Consider the following 17,879-nt stretch of genomic DNA (forward strand, 5'->3'; position numbering starts at 1 on the left):
ATGTGTATTATGTGCTGATTTTTTAAGCATGTACAGTTATGTTCAAAATAATAGCAGTCAGACATCACTAACCTGATCAATCACTGTTTTTGGTAGAAATGATATTTCTACATGGCAAATAATTTACTAGCAGGTGTAGTAGAGTAATAGAAACCCAACATACCCAACAGTCATGACATGCATGCTGCTGATTCTGTGTAATTCAATCAGTTATTGAAAGGGGCATGTTCAAAATAATAGCAGTGTGGAGTTCAATGAGTGAGGTCATTCATTCTTTGAAAAACAGGTGGCAAGTATTGCCCTTATTTAAGGAAGGAAGGCAGCAAATGTTGTACATGCTGGTTACAGTGCATTTCTCTCTGAAATTCTGAGGAAAATGGGTTGTTCCAGACATTGTTCAGAAGAACAGCAGAACAGCGTACCTTGATTAAAAAGTTGGTTGGAGAGGGGAATACATATAAAGAAGTGCAGAAAATGATAGGCTGCTCAGCTAAAATGATCGCAAATGCTTTAAAATGGCAACCAAAACCTGAAAGACGTAGAAGAAAGCAAAAAACTATTATTCAAATGGATAGAAGAATAGCCAAAATGGCTATTCTAAAGTTACCTGTGAGTAACTAAAGTTACCTGTGAGTACTGTTATAATTAGAAGACGCCTATGTGAAGCCGAGCTATCTGCAAGAAGCCCCCGCAAAGTCCCACTGCTGAAAAAAAGACATGTGCTGAAGAGGTTACAATTTGCCGAAGAGCACATTGACTGGCCTAAAGAGACATTTTGTGGACTGATGAAAGTAAGATTGTTCTTTTTGGGCCTAGTGGCCGGAGACAGTTTGTCAGACGACCCCGAAACACTAAATTTAAGCCACAATACACTGTGAAGCATTGTGGCGCAAGCATCATCATGATATGGGGATGTTTCTCATACTACAGTGTTGGCCCTATTTATCACATACCAGGGATCATGGATCAGTTTGAATACTTCAGAATACTTGAAGAGGTCATGCTGCCTTATGCTGAAGAGGAAATGCCCTTGAAATGGGTGTTCCAACAAGACAACGACCCCAAACACACCAGTAAACGGGCAACATCTTGGTTCCAGACCAACAAGATTAACGTTATGGAGACAGCGGTTACACAACTAAATTCTAGTGAAGTGATTCAAAGGAAAGCAAAATCTTCAAACATTTTTCAGTTTATATAGTGAATGTTTGAGTTTGTAAAGAAGAATACAAACACTGCTATTTTTTTTGAACAGTCACATTCACTTTTCTTTAATTTTTTTAGAGGAACAACACAAGTTTGATATATTTTTCTTCATGCTTTGATTTGGAATAGAATGTGTAGTGTCCCCAATGAATTTCTGTGTATGGAAATAAAAGCTATTAGAAGGATTTTGAGCTTTATTCACTTTTTTAAACAGACTGCTATTATTTTGAACACAACTGTACTTCAAAATCAGTCGTTTTTGGGGCACATTTAAGCACGGATTTGGTGATGAAAACTGATCCGAATCTGTACTGAAACCGTACAGGTCTATTGTTGGCATGGTCACCGCACGGACCCCTCGCAAAACTTTAACCTGCTCACGGTTTAGCGCCATTCAGTGAGGCTAAACCTAGAGCAGGTCTGCATGAAAACCCACAGCAGAAATCGCAGCACAGGGCAGCTGCTTCTGCTGAGGAATATGCAGCGGATTTTGACACGGACAAAATCCTCTGGGTGAACCTTCCACAAGGTCTCATGAACACAACCATGTCTGTTTTGTGGTCCGCAAAATATGGATGAAGTCCATGTGCCATCCGCATTTTTTTTGTTGTTGTTTTGCAGACCCATTGGCTTCAATGCGTCTGCATTTTGCAGAGATATTCTATCTTTTTGTGGAACAGATGCAGAAAGCACATGGATGATCCGTGTGGTTTCCGCATCTGTATGTCCGTTCTGCACAAAGATAGATCACAAACCCATTGAATTCAGTGGGTCCGCAAAAGATGTGGATGCAACAAGTGCGATATCTGTATTTTGTGGATTGGTGGACTGCTGAATACATTGCAGGTATGTGCATGATGCCAAAGACTGCACCCACTGAGGCAAGGCGGAAGAACAGAAGCGGCTTTATATAACCACAATCTAAAGTCAGAAAAACTATATTATTCAGGAATTAACAAACACATAAATGACATATATTTTAATAGAATTACCACAGGTTAATACAGTTCTGCAATGCATCAATACATCACGGTTGTATAATAATATGTGGAATGTGTACGCCTGCTGGAAAATAAGCTCTTTTGCCACTATGCTGCTTATTTCCCTCATGCCATTTATCTAACTATGAAACATACACTTATGTGAATATCACATCTTACAAACTAGTGTTTAGCTCTGTGGTTACAGATGCTGAGTGATTATAAAAAGAACCAATTTGAAAATGATATTATTCAACTAAAACAATTCTTGCAGCTGTCATGCAAAGTTTAGCAAGAAAAAATGAATGGCCCCTGGATAAGATGCATCTCACTGTCGATGTAATGAAGAAGTGCAAGGAGGAATTCTCTCAACCAGCCAGGGAAGGTGCATACATATATGGGCTGCACCTGGAAGGTAGGACTGCATATACTGTTCTGAGCTGCTGCAGCACTTTTCACTGCATACTGTTCAAGTCCGCAAGCAGGGTATATAGAAGGTTTGCTACTTCTGCCTGCTGGGATCACCTGACTAAAGAAACAAGAAAGCGTTGATTTCTAACATTAATCTGTTTTCACTTATTCCTAATAGCAGCACAATAATGGGGTATTTCTGCCCCTGTGTACTAGTAGAACAGATGGAATTTTTAATTTAATCAAATTAATCACTAATTATAGACCTCTGAGCCTATATAAGAATACCTAGCCCCTCCTATCCTATGTAACATAGGGAGGAAAGCTTATGCTGCTGTTGGGAGTAGGACTAAAGGAAAACAGACTAACGTTAGAAATCAATGCTTCCCTTACGCTCTAACCAGCAGTACAAAAAATGGGGAATTAACAAGTACCCCCATAGAGAGGGCCCTCTTGTGTGGTGGAACCCAAATAGATGGCCAGAAAGCCGTCTCTTCTGTGAACTGTTAATTCAACATACAGTGCGAGCTCCATGCTACTCACAAAACATCTGATCCAGCAGGGTCAGACTTCCATCATCCCAATAGGTGGACACTGCTCTAAAAGGGGCTCTAACAGAATTAGGAAGATCTGAATTCTGAACAAAGTGTACCAGTCTAATGGCAGCCATAAAATATATATCCAGGGTATATATGGTGGCTATTAAGCTCATTGTTCTTTTATGAATTTAAATAATAAATTCTCAACCTTCCTTGTCTCATTAGTAAACAGATCACAGGAGATCCCAAAAGATTTAGGGAATGGAGATTATATTCTTCAGTGGAGGAAAGCTCATAACAGACACTGGAAGGAGAAGCCATGATTATAGTGACCAAAGAACAATCCTTTGGAATAAAATCTGATAATACCTTGTCAGGAAGGAATCTGAAGTACAGATCCACTGATAAGACTAGGATCTATCTCTTCTCATGGCAGATGTCATAGCTAGATGTACAGTGAATAACCTCTTTAGGCTAGGTCTGTATGTCGGACCTCATCCAGCGGTTCAATGGGAGGTGCTTGCAAAACTTTTAGGACTAAGGCCAAGTCCTATTTTGACACAGATTCTGAGTATGGTCCAGGAACCTTTTCATCATGGACTCTTGTGACAAGGATAAACTTCATGACTATATCTAAGAGGCTACTAGTTTACTATAGTGGCTGTCTGGTTGAGTATCCCCAGGTCCTGGCAGAGCTGAGTGCCCTAGACACACACAATTTGCTTTGGGGAAGTCTTTAGATATTTGACTCATCTGGCCCATCTGACTTTTCCATGGATTTAAAACCAGAGTTTGGCAAGGTCTTCATGACTGAATCAGAGAGGCCTCTAGATAGTAACAGAGGCTGATCAACCTTCATGCTATGATACTGAACTTCTTCAGGTCTTGGCAGAGCTTAGTGCCTAAAGGTCCTATTACACCTGCAGATGTAGCAGACAATTGTCAGGAAGGAAGCGTTCCTTCAAGGCAATCGCCTGCTCGCTAGTAGAGGAGACCGCTGCTATTACATGCAGCAATCTCCTCTCCTCAGTTTAAGTACGAGCGATCGCAAATGCCATCGCTCGTCACCATACTGACTCATTGTTTGCTGGAAGCAGAGTGCTGATTACACAGCACGATCTCCAGCCGGCAAACGATCATTTTTAAATATGGTGAAAGACTCAGATTACCTGATGAACAAGCATTTGCACTTTCATCACGCAATTGGTGGCAGTATTACACTGCCAGATCATTGCTAATGAACGTTTATAGGAACACTTGTTAGCGATGATCTTGGTGATTATCTGCCAGTGTAATAGGGCCTTTAGACATATAATCTACTGGAGGCAAAGTCTCCAGTTACACCCTTGACTAATTTAATATGATTTCAGAAATATGAGGTTTTGGTAGATTGAGACCCAAAGTGTGGCAAGGTCTTCATGATTGATTTAGAGGGCCTCTGGATAGTAATAGAGGCTGGTCAATCTTGAGGCTGTCAGACTGAACCTCTTTAGGTCTTGGCAGAGTTCAGTGCCCTCAACACACATGATCTGCAGTGGGGGAAGTCTCCAGTTATACCCTTGACTCATTTTAATGAGTTGGGAAACATGACCTTTTGATAGATTGAGACCCAAAGTGTGGCAGAGTCATCCTGACTACATCAGAGAGGCCTCAAGATAGAAACAGAGGATGGTCAACCTTCAGGCTCAATATTTCCAGATCTTGGCAGAGCTGAGTGCCCTAGACACCCAGGGTCTGCACTGGGGGGAGTCTCAGTAACAACCTCAACTTATCTGCCTGATTTGGGAACCATTACCTCTTCATCCCGAATGGTATGATGGCTGTACCGTGGCCTGGTCTAGCCTGATTTTCTTCAATACCCTAGGAAACCAGAGAGAAAACGTAGACCAGCCAGAACCTCCAAGGAATGGACAGGGTATCCGCTGCCAAGGGATTGTCCTCATGATAAAGGGAAAGGAATGTTTACATCTTAGCACTGAACCTGATTGCGCTAAAATAAATCTCTGGTACTCCCCACAACTTGGCAATCTGCCTGAGATCTCTCATTTCAGAGACCATTCTCCTGGAACTGCCACACCTTGACTCTGTTGGCCAGCAACAATTTTGAGGAAGCCTCAAACAAGTACAGCAGACAGATGGGCCAGGTACAATTATGTCCACGTCATGATGTTTCCCACTTCCATAGGAATACACTAGCTCTATGCCCCTCCAGGTGCAATTCTTAACCTAGTTCAGTCATTAAGGTCCCTTGCAGACAAGCGTGAGCGGAATAGGTCCAGATGCGTTCAGTGAATAATGCGCGATTTCGCAAGCAAGTTTATTCCGTTTTACCTGCGATCGCGTTCAGTTTTATCGCACGGGTACAATGCGATTTAATGCGTTTTGCACGCGCGTGATAAAAAGGTAAACAAACAACATCTCTTGGCAACCATCCATGAAAAATGCCTCGCATCCACACTTTCTTGCGGATGCGATTTTCATGCAGCCTTATTCACCTCTATGGGGCCAGCGTTGCATGAAAATCTCAGAATATAGAACATGCTGCGATTTTCACGCAATGCACAAGTGATGTGTGAAAACCAACGATCATGTACACAAACCCATTGAAATGAAGCGGTCCGGATTCTGTGCGGGCGCAATGCGTTCGCATCACGCATTGCACCAGGCGCAGAATACTCTCTTGTGTAAAAGGGGCCTTAGTAGTCAACGGAATCCTGATTGGGTAGAACACTCGGCTCTGAGATGTTTCTACCATCTGAGTATTAACAATCTTGAAATTACAGGGTGCACTTACTGCTCAAACCCCACTGGGTCGTTTCCACAGGCTCAGAAACTCTTCTCTATTTGCAGGGTATATTTGCCGTAAGGCTCAATGAGCTGCCTCTGCAACTGCTTACATGATGCCTAAAACCCTCAGAATAAAGAAGTAAAAAAAAGAATCATGGCAATAAATCGACAAGCTAATAAAACCATCTGTCCAAGTCCACACAGGACAAAAAAAATACCCCATTATTTTGCTGCTGGTTAGAACATAAGGGAAAGCAAACATACTATAGAGGGCCATTTAAGGCCTTATTCACACGTCAATGAATCATGCATATGTATTGTCCATGTTCTCCACTGACAGCACACGTACACATTGATTTTAATGTGTTTATTCCCATATCAGTATTTTTCCACTGACATGCACTATTTTGGTCCATGATATGAACCAACCACGCCCATTGAAGACTATGCCATAAAAACCACTGACAGAACACAAATGCCACCCGTGTTCTGGTAGTGGCTTTCACGGATCATTGGTAGGAGATGCTCTGGAAATTAATTTTCAGCTGAGCAGTGTCCGTGGAATACGGATGACACACAGAGGGGGGGAAAAAATGGACATTCCGAACATGGATGAACCATTGACCCTCTTGTCACAGATCTGTGAATAAGGTTTCGGGGCTACATACTCAAGGTGCACACAGGGTACATGTATACGGCAGTATACTTTATGCAGTTTTCGCTGCATTTCTGCATGTGTTATGCCTCATTCACATGTCAGTGATTTTCATCAGTGATTGTGAGCCAAAACCAGGTGTGGATCTAAACACAGAACAAGTGCAGATATTTCCCTTATCGCTGTGAAAGCTCCAATCCTGGTTTTGGCTCAAAATCACTGACTTGTAAATGAGGCTTTAGACCCCTTGCAGACGAGCGTTGTCATGCTGTGAGTCCGCAGCGCAGCTCCCAGCCTGAACTCCCAGCACTGACGGGGGTCACATAGCATTATATTGATTTATGATGCTGTAACCCTTACAATTCTGGAATGTATTGGCTAACACTGGCAGCATTATGTCAGTGTTATCCAATAAATTCCAGAACTGTAAGGGTTACAGCATCATAAATCAATATAATGCTATGTGACCCCCGTCAGTGCTGGGAGTTCAGGCCGGGAGCTGCGCTGCGCACTCACAGCATGACAAACGCTCGCATGCAAGGGGCCTTACTTGCAGAATTTCCCCAGATCCCATCCTTTACATTGCAAAGGGTAAATGTGCATTGACAATCTGCATATTCCAAAATCTGCAACGCTGGTCCATTTCTAGCGCAGAAAGTTTCAGCACTGTGTACATACTATTTGAGTATCTTATCTACCTAGCTGGTACTGTACTGAATATCCACATGTAAGGCTACTTTCACACTGGCGTTTTAGTTTCAGTTTGTGAGATCCGTTCAGGGATCTCACAAGTAGTCCAAAACAGATCAGAATGCATCAGATTGGCTCCATTCCGCTTTGGAGGCGGACAAGCAGCGTTTTGCTGTCAGTCTGACGAAACTGAGCCAAACTGATCTGTTTTCGCTGACAATATGGCACAATAGAAAACAGATCCGTCCTCCATTGACTTTCAATGTGTGTATATAGCCTTGCTTAACATAACATGTCACTTATCATATGGTATTTGTGATTGCTCAGTCTTGGAGTAATTGCAATCACTTGCACTGACTATCCTGACATGACCTACCTAACCTAGTAGTGCATTTTGGATAAGACTAAAAAACATGCAGTTTTTGCAACAACACATCTGCGTTCCTTTTAGCATGGGATAGATATAAAATATATATCTATAATATATATCTATATATAAAAAAAATCATATGCAAACCACATTAAAGGGGTTGTCCTGCTTTGACAACCCTTACCATAGTAGTCTAGAAACATTTTTCTACTCTCTAGCTAGATGCTTTTATACCTAGTGTAGGGACTAAGAGTAGTAGGGACACTAAAGAGTTATGTATAATTTCCCCCCAGTTATGTATAATTTCTCTAGTTTACCACTGGAACCTCCTTGACTGGGACTGGGTCAGGCAGTGATCCGGCCGCGTTCCAGCGTAAATGCCAGGTTTTGTTTGGACAACAACCATTGCATGCACTGTTTTTTTATCCATCCGACAGCTGGATCTACTTGACAGATACTGGCAGGCCTTACAAATACCGATGTAAAATATCGACTGTAAAAGTAGTCTTGCTACTTGCATTAAACTATTGCCGATAGCAGAAATAGTTTTTTAATTGTGTTGTGTTCTATGCAGGGGCACAGTGGGATGTGCAGGGAGGACACATTATTGAAGCCCGTTTAAAGACTCCCAATCCCATGATGCCGGTGATTTTTGTGAGAGCTATTCCTAATGACAGACAAGACACAAGGAACATGTACGAGTGCCCCATTTACAAGACGAAAATAAGAGGATCAACCTACGTTTGGGCATTTCACTTGAAGACCAAAGAAAGACCTTCAAAATGGATTCTTGCTGGTGTGGCTTTATTGTTAAGTGTAATGTAAAAATAACCTTATAAAAGCATATAAAAGTGGAGCACGTACATCTTTTTGCTTGAATTAGGGAACGGCTCTGGGATGATGAGCTAAGTGTACCTGTTTGACCACAGCATGTTCAATGCCAATTATTAAATTATAAAAACTGAGAAAGTTCAGCGTTGAGCTATACAATTGTCAGTCTGCGTATTATACGCTCACTATGCAGCTGTTTAAAGGACTATAAAAATTTAATCACAGACATAAACAACCACTGCTACGATTCCGTCGCTGCAGGAACAGTGATTATCTAAACAACTTGAATATTATATGCCTTTTATATATCATCCTGCATCAAAATCATAGCCAGCTGTCTCCATTTTAATTATGTATTCTGAAAATAGATTATGAACAAAACCCTCACAAAACAGTATGTGTGTAGCTTCCTACCAAGAGCGCTCCAGGGAGGGAGGACTTCTCTCTGAACAGTCATTCTTTTTCATTGTGGTAAAACAAAAACAAAAACCGTAATTAGACTTACCGGTAATTCTGTTTCCTTGAATCCACCATGACGGCTACACATGAAATTGTCCCCTTGACCTCTATAGGGGCAGGAACACAGAGTTTAAAAGGCCACCACCCACTCTCACCCTCAGTGTTTACAAATTACCAAAGTGGGTGCAAACCTATAATATATATATATATTTTTTTTTTGTATTTGTTCATACTCAATATCTGATCAACTAAGGGAGGGAATATCCAAGCCGTCATGGTGGATTCAAGGAAACAGAATTACCGGTAAGTCTAATTTTCCATTTCATTCACCATGACGGCTACACATGAGAACTACCAGATTACTTGGTAGGCGGGGCAACAGCTTGCAGAACTTTCTGGCCAAAGGTCAGGTCTGTAGAAGCAGAGAGATATATTCGATAATGCTTTATGAATGTATATAACCTGGCTTGGTCTACATGGCCCAGTGTAAATGTGGCCTCAGATACATTGGTAAAACATGTAGAGCATTTAAGAAGAGGATCCTGGAACATGTCGGGGACATTCGCCACAAGCGTGATAAGCCTCTGTCTAGGCATGTGGTTCTTAAACACGGAGGAGACTTAAAAACAATAAGCTTCTCCATGATAGAAACAATAAAACATTCCATTAGGGGAGGAGACATTGACACCATCCTGAGACAAAAAGTCAAAATGGATACACATGTTAAACACCATGTCACCAGCAGGATTGAACGAAAATATAGACTACTCCTGCTTCCTGTAGCCAGCCAGATACTATCTAATATGGGGGTAACATATATATTCAAGCACAGTGTCAATTTGAGAGGGGAGGATTGTTTGCTTTGATCTACCCCATATATGAAACAATTTATATGTATAGATTATCAACTCTATTCACAAAGATATGACATACAATTCATAATAATAGCTTTATTAAGCCTGCAGGATATCTATCTTATTAGCCCTATCTCCTCCCATAACTGTATACCCTGGTTCATTCATTTATTTACACTAAATCTGGAAGTGGATCCGATTGGTAGCTATATCGGCGCACTGATTATCTGCAATTTGTTTTCATCTGTAGTTTATGGCTTATACATCCATACTGGGTCCTTTTACATGTATTATGACAATGCTTTTTTCATCTCACCGGACCGGACGGCTGTCACGTCAATAAGAGGTGCGCCGCAAGTATCCAATCACTTCACACTGAGCTTGCCTAGCTACGTGATTGGAGGATACCGGCAACGTCATCAGGCACGGGCTTGACACCGGCTGATGACGCAACGTGATACCTGTAAAGCCATGTGATCGGGTGCTGCCGGTGACGTCATCAGGGACAGCCCTGACACCGGCTGTGGTTGTCACATGATCAGTATTAAGTCCGCCTAGATAAGTGGGGCGGCACAGGAATAGATCCATTATGGGAGCTATTTAATGACTCTGAGATGCAACCACGCCCATTGGCACCTTACATCATAGGTCCACGCCCAACCAAGGCCTGGACAGAGATAGGCTGAAGGTAGCTGGCCCCTCCCACCAAGAAGGGAGTGCGGGCTATTTAAGCTGGATAGTTTTTTCTGCATGGCGACCTCACACACAGGACCAGTGAGGCACCATTATCTGTGAGTCCTTCAGAGACTTGGGGGTTCTTTTCTCATCTATAACAGGTTGGTCATGATGGCTTGATCTGGTTTACAATGTTTATTTTTTTTCTGCTCCCAACAGTGTGTATACGGGCTACGGCTGGAGTGATAGTGGGTACACTGCTAACCCCACGGACAGTTTGGGGCCGTCCTGGCTGTGTCCGGAGACGCAAGTAGTATCTGGTTACTTGTTTGTATTTACACATGTTATTATACATATGTGGTTGTCTCTAGCGGTCGTCACTGATTATCCACGTTGGGACTACATGTTTGCATGACCCTGTTTATCCTTTTGGGAGTCTGCACCCCATAGGGTGATACCTTCATGCACTGTACCCACAACGGCTAGTGATTTACGCACTACGTGCCTCTCTAAGGTCCTTGAATACCGTCTTTATATCTTACCCTTTAAAGCTATTTAATGATTGAACTTAGTAGACTAGTAAAATATCTAGTCAAACTGTGTCATCATAACTGAGGGCCCTGCTGACTGCTTCGCCACTTCTTAATAATTACTGATGCCAAAAATAGCATTGTGCTAAAATATGTCCCTTGGGGAACCCGGCAATCAATTAGGGTGAAACGCGTTGGGACTTTGGCACTTGACTGTATGCCACCAACCTAGGAGGCAATGCTCTGGTGCCTAGCGTGTATATATATCCTGACAATACATCCGCATGTACAAATGTGTACGGCAATTTTTGGTGTATGAACATCACATATTAATAATCTTGGTGTGTGAATGTTACACATTAACATCTTTTACCTGATGATATATATATTCATAGATAATCACACATGTGGTTGTCTTGGTACCACCCTTGACGTAACATTTCGAGCATTTGTCCACCCACAGACGCAGCATCCACGAGTGTGGGTGGCCCATTGCTCTTTATACTGTAATTTATAATTTTCTTTTTTGTTCTGTGTACCTAGAGTATGCCCCAATTCAGGGACTCACCAACATCATAGGGTCAACTTAGGACCCACTAGGAGGTTCCAGAACACGGGATCGTCCTTATCAGGGCGGCTATTCCGTTCATAGGCAGGGGTGCCGAGTCTAGGGCTAGATACAGGGACAGATCAGAATCCATGACTGTCCACCCCGTCTATCAAAGACCTATGCCATCGAGCGTTACAGTATTATCCCTTATGTCGTCATGGTTATATCCTTTTTTTGTTCTTTTTCTATGTTTGTCTGTGGGAGTTTGTTATTTTATGTGTAAATTAGATTAAAGGCTACGTTTTATAACAGGTTGTACCCTGTGATTACTTTATGAATGTATATAACTTGACCAGGTAGCAGCTCTACAAATCCTGTCAAAGGAAACGCCAGTTTTTTCCACGCAAGAAGACACTATTGCCCTAGGAAATGGGCTCTAACGTTAGCAGGACTAGTAAGACCAGCCATTAAATAACAGCAGAATATCGTGGTTTTAATCCAACGACCAATGGAGGCCCTGGAAGCTTTTTTCCTCTTATTTTGACCAGCAAACATATAAGGAGGTTGTCGTCCTTCCTAAATTCTTTAGTAGCTGTCAGGTACTGCATAATTGTATCTCTTACGTCCAGGAGCTGGAACTGTACTTTAGTTGAATTTTGTGGGTCTGTAGAAAAGGAAGGTAGGATGATTTCCTGATATCTATGGAAATTTGAGACCACTTTTGGAAGAAAACCCGGATCTAATCTCAGTACTATTCTGTACAGAAAAATTTAAAAGGTCTCTCAGCAGGAGAGGGCCTGAATTTCTCCCAGGCGTCTAGCAATAAAGGAGTAAACGGAGACTTCATTAGTCCTCTCAACACCAAGTTTAAATCCCACTGGGGAACCCTTGGGGTTAGAGATAGTCTTAGTCTGAAGGCAGCGCTTATAAATCTTTTTTATCCATCTATGGTTGGCTAAGTCCATGTCATAGAAAGCCCCCAAGGCGGAGATCTGGACCTTTAGCATACTAGGTCTAAGGCCGATGTCCAACCCCCTCTGGAGAAAATCTACAATTTTCTGGATACATGGGGGTGACCTATTCGGGGAGACTACCCCTAGCCACCTAGAGTATCTTTTCCAGATTTTGAGATATATAGCCGAGGTGACTTTCTTCCTGCTAGATTTCAAAGCATTAATTACTTCTTCCGAAAGCCCTTTACTGATTTCACTTTCAGGATCCAGACTGATAGCTTGAGCAAGCTGGGGTCCTGGTGAAGGATTGGGCCCTGCAGTAGAATGTCTTTCTGAAATGTTATTTTCCATGGTTCTTCCACAGCCATCTCATTTAGGATGGAGAACCAGCTTCTCTTGGGCCAGCAGGGGACCACTAGTATCACCGTTACTGGGTCCGTTAATATCTTCTGCAAGACCCGAGGGATTAGGGCCCAGGGAGGAAAGGCGTACGTGAGGTTCCAAGTCCACCTGACTGAGAAAGCGTTGACAGCCCATGGTTCTTCTCTGGGATTTAAGGAACAAAACCTTAAAAAAAGCCTTACTTTCGCATGTTTTTGAAGCAAATAGGTCTATTTGAAATACTCCTAATCTTTTGGAAATCTGAAAAATTTCTTGACTTAGAGACCACTCCCTGGGTCTGTTTTTTTGCCGAAATAATCAGCTTCTATGTTTTCTGAACCTTTGAGATGGATTGCTGTAATTAAAAGGACATTATTTTCTGCCCAGGAGAATTGCCAGTCCCTTCAAGCTTGGAGATCTTGTGCCTCCCTGGTGTTTTAGAGAGGCCACAGTTGTTGTATTGTTGGAAAATATTTTCAGATACTTTCAGGGTTTCCCAGACCGCTCGCAGTTCTCTGTAGTTTGATGATCTGAGCTTAAAGGGGTTGTCCCACTTCATAAAATAGGTTTTATCTAATCTATTTACCCCCACACAATCTTCCTATCTTCCTATCCATGTTATTATCCAAAAGCTACCTTTCATTCAAAAAATCATGTAAAGCGATTCCTTTGTTGTTTTCTGTATCCCATGGATACGGCCTCTTTCGTCCGGCCGCATCGCTGTGCCGCGCCTGCGCACAACGGCTGAACAAGTACTCGGGCCGCCTCTCCATTCCTACAAGTACGCGCACGCCCGCGCAAATACAGCAGGCGGGTGCCGGAATCAAATAGCCGGCACCCGACCTCTATGACAGGGAGCGGGACCTTAGGGGTTAACTGCCGCTGATCGCAGCCCCCTATCATAGAGGTCGGGTGCCGGCTATTTCACTCCGGCACCCACCTCCTGCATTTGTATTAACATTGGTGGCGCAGTGCGCCCCCCCCCCCCAGTATAATATACATTCAGTGCGGCCACCCCCCCCCCCCCAGTATAATATACATTCAGTGCGGCCACCCCCCCCCCCCCCAGTATAATATACATTCAGTGCGGCCACCCCCCCCAGTATAATATACATTCAGTGCGGCCACCCCCCCCCCAGTATAATATACATTCAGTGCGGACCCCCCCAGTATAATATACATTGGTGGCGCAGTGGGAAGTGCCAATGAGGGTTAAAAAAATAAATAAAAAATTAACTCACCTCCTCCAATTGTTCGCGCAGCTGCCGGTCTCCTGTTCTATCTTTAGGACCTGTGAAAGGACCTTTGGTGACGTCACTGAGCTAATCACATGGTCCATTACCATGGTGATGGATCATATGATGTACCATGTGATGACCACAGTGATGTCACCAAAGGTCCTTTCACAGGTCCTAAAGATAGAACAGGAGACCGGCAGCTGCGCGAACAATTGGAGGAGGTGAGTTAATTTTTTATTTATTTTTTTAACCCTCATTGGCACTTCCCACTGCGCCACCAATGTATATTATACTGGGGGGGTCCGCACTGAATGTATATTATACTGGGGGGGGGGGGTGGCCGCACTGAATGTATATTATACTGGGGGGGGTGGCCGCACTGAATGTATATTATACTGGGGGGGGGGGTGGCCGCACTGAATGTATATTATACTGGGGGGGGGGTGGCCGCACTGAATGTATATTATACTGGGGGGGGGGGGGGTGGCCGCACTGAATGTATATTATACTGGGGGGGGGGCGGCCGCACTGAATGTATATTATACTGGGGGGGGGGGGCGCACTAAATGTATATTATACTGGGGGGGGGGGGGCCGCACTCAATGTTTATTATACTGGGGGGGGGGCGGGACCTCACATACGGCTCCATGTGGATGACCTCATACACATGAACGAGCACGCAGGGTGAGTCATGAGGAGGCGTGGCCTTCACTCAACTGCCTGAGAACCAGGAAGTTATCAGGACATCTACTGCTGATAAGATTAAAAAAGCAAAGTGGGACAACCCCTTTAACTTGCCCTGCCAGCTTGAGGAGTCCACTTTTGCCGCCCCATCCGATGCCACTTGCGTCTGTCATAATTGTAATTTCTGGAACGGTTAGCCAGGCTACGCCTTTTGACAGATTTTCCGTTTCCTTCCACCAGCTAAAATCTGACTTTACGTGGTAAGGGACATTTATCTTTTTGTCTAGGGAGGACTGTTTTCTGTCCCATTTCCCTAGAATCCAGGTTTGCTTTAACCTGGTGTGAGCCTGACACCATGCTACGGCTGTAATGCATGATGTCATCATTCCCAGGATGCTCATGGCCCCTCTGATAGAGCACCGTTTCCGAGACTGAAAATTCCTTATTTTCTCCCTGAAAGATTCCAACTTTTCTAGTGGGAGAGATGAAGTCTGGGTAATTGAATCTAGCATTACCCCTAAGATCTTCCTTTTTGTCGCTGGTACTAGGCAAGATTTTTTTAATGTTTATCAACCGGCCCAATTCTGAGATTGGTCTGTCTGGACAGTTCAAGCTCTGAATTTCCTACTATGAGGAAGTAGACTAAATAGGAATTTTTTAAGCCCTCTAGTCTGAGAGGGGAGATCATTTTTATTATCAGCTTTGTGAACACCCTTGGGGCGGAAGATATACCAGAAGAACCATTTTTGTCTGTCAGCAGCCTTCTCTAGGATTGCATCTAGAACTGGCCCAAAAATATTCGCCAGAAAACGCAATAGAGCACAGTTTTGCTTTGGAGGTCCTGTCACTCCCCAAGACTTCACCCAAAGTGCCTTTCTCACCAAATTTAATAGTGCTGCATCTTTAGCAGCAAATCTGACCGATTCTGCGGAGGCATCAGCCAGAAAAGCTGTGGCAGACTTAAAGGGGTTGTCCAGGTTCAGAGCTGAACCTGGACATCCCTCCATTTTCACCCCGGCAGCCCCCCTGACATGAGCATCAGAGCAGTTCATGCTCCGATGCTCTCCTTTGCCCTGCGCTAAATCGCGCAGGGCAAAGGCATTTTTCTGAGTTCCGGTGACATACCGGGCTCTCTATGGGGCTGACAGGCAGCCCGGTGACGTCACCGGCACTGATGGGCAGGATTTGGCTCTGCCCTAGCCAGTAAAACGGCTAGGGCAGAGCTAAAGCCCGCCCCTCAGAGCCGGTGACGTCACCGAACACACTGCTGGGCGGAAGTTACCGCCCGGCAGTGTGTTATTGAAAACACAAGAGCCTGTGCCCTGCGCGATCTAGCGCAGGGCACGGGAGCGCATCGGAGCATGAGATGCTCTGATGCCAGGCTCAGGAGGGCTGCCAGGGTGAAAATAAGGGTATGTCCGGGTTCAGCTCTGAACCCGGACAACCCCTTTAAGAAGGGGGTTGGAGTTTGGGATTTCTTCTCTAGTTTTGTTTTTTGTGGTTCTCTAATTCGTTAAGCCATACATGGCCTTGGCCACAGAAGCTGCCGCTATGTTGGTCTCAACGCCAAACATGGAGGCTTCCCAGCATTTCCTCAGTAGTGCATCTGCCTTCTCCATTGGATCCTTTAGTTGTGACTAACTTTTTGACAACTTTTGCCACCTGAACGTCAATCTTTGGGGTCACATTAAAGATTTTTTCATTCTTTCAACCTGTTTTTAAACTCTTTAGAGGGGGCTTTTAAACATCTTCAATGCCCATAGTAGCTCTCACAGCCCCCCAGTAACTCCTCAATATCCTCAGAAGAAAAGTAAAATTTATTTTAGTCTTCCACGATTTCCCCCCCTCAGACAATACTTATTTTGTCTAGAGGTGGAAGCCTCCTCATCCACGTCCTCTGCATCAAAAGGAGGATAGAACAAACATTCTGGATTTTTTGGCAGGAGGGACAGACTTGAAGGAATCCAAGGAGGATTTTATTTCACTTTGAAATCATAGATTTAACTTCCATGAGGATAGATGGTTGCTCTTCCTTTACAAGCTCAGTAAAAGGGTTTCTGTCACCCCAGTTTTCACTATTAAACAGGATGACAGGTGTGAAAATGTCACCTGTATTTAACTCTGCATTTTTTTCAATTTAACTTGTATTATATGCAAATGAGCCTCTAGGAGCGGGGGGCGTTGCACCTGCTCCTAAAGGCTCCGCCAAAAACATGCCGCCTGTGTGAAAGAGGCCTAAGGCCCCTTTCACACGGGCGAGTATTCTGCGCTGGTGCGATGCGCGAGTTGAACGCATTGCACCCGCACTGAATCCGGACCCATTCATTTCTATGGGGCTGTTCACATGAGCGGTGATTTTCACGCATCACTTGTTCTATATTCTGCGTTTTTCACGTAACGCAGGCCCTATAGAAATGAATGGGGTTGCGTGAAAATCGCAAGCAAGTGCAGATGCGGTGCGATTTTCACGCATGGGTTCTAGGTGACAGTCTATTCACTGTATTATTTTCCCTTATAACATGGTTATAAGGGAAAATAATAGCATTCTGAAGGAATCGGGGGGGGGGGAAATCGGGTCCCTGCGTCACCAGGTGGTATCTGCAGGACAGTGCGCGCCTGCTGTCGCGCACTGTCCGGCAGATACCACCTGGTGACGCAGGGACCAGATTTCCCCCCCCCCCCAGATTCCTTCCTGTTAGGATTTTCCTGTGAAGACTGTATAAAAGGCTCCCAAGGTCATCTAATTATATCGTCTTCTTAAGAAATAGAAGCTACTCAATCACAAATTAGCATTAATAGAACTGGACATAATCTGGGAATGAGGACGCTGGAAGCAAATCCAGCCGAGTGGTGCACTGAGCGGAATAACGGGACTGCCGGAAATTTTGGCCATATACCGGTTAGCAAATTTCCCTACAGCATTGTGCACCTGAAGTTATCAAGGCCCTCAATACTCCACAAGGTCTGAATGATATTCTTTGTGGTAAAAAGGGTAACATACAGACGAACTCTGTGATAACATTACCTGCATGGAAAGGGACATTGCCCCAAACATCAAGTGGATGTCCATTTTTTACATCTAAAAG

General features: G+C 43.8%; 1 protein-coding gene across 1 annotated transcript in view; it reads left to right on the top strand.

The window, feature by feature from the left end:
* The window catches only part of LOC122945365 (dynein axonemal heavy chain 11-like), a 165,076-nt gene extending 156,392 nt beyond the window's left edge, over window positions 1-8,684 (top strand). The window contains exons 21-22 of the mRNA XM_044304438.1: window positions 2,461-2,601; window positions 8,213-8,684. Coding sequence (XP_044160373.1) covers window positions 2,461-2,601; window positions 8,213-8,463 — 392 coding nt within the window. The 3' untranslated portion in view covers window positions 8,464-8,684. The remainder of the gene's footprint in view (window positions 1-2,460; window positions 2,602-8,212) is intronic.
* The last annotated feature ends 9,195 nt before the right edge of the window (window positions 8,685-17,879 follow it).

Source organism: Bufo gargarizans, chromosome 8 (assembly GCF_014858855.1).
Source record: "Bufo gargarizans isolate SCDJY-AF-19 chromosome 8, ASM1485885v1, whole genome shotgun sequence".
Lineage (NCBI taxonomy): Eukaryota > Metazoa > Chordata > Amphibia > Anura > Bufonidae > Bufo > Bufo gargarizans.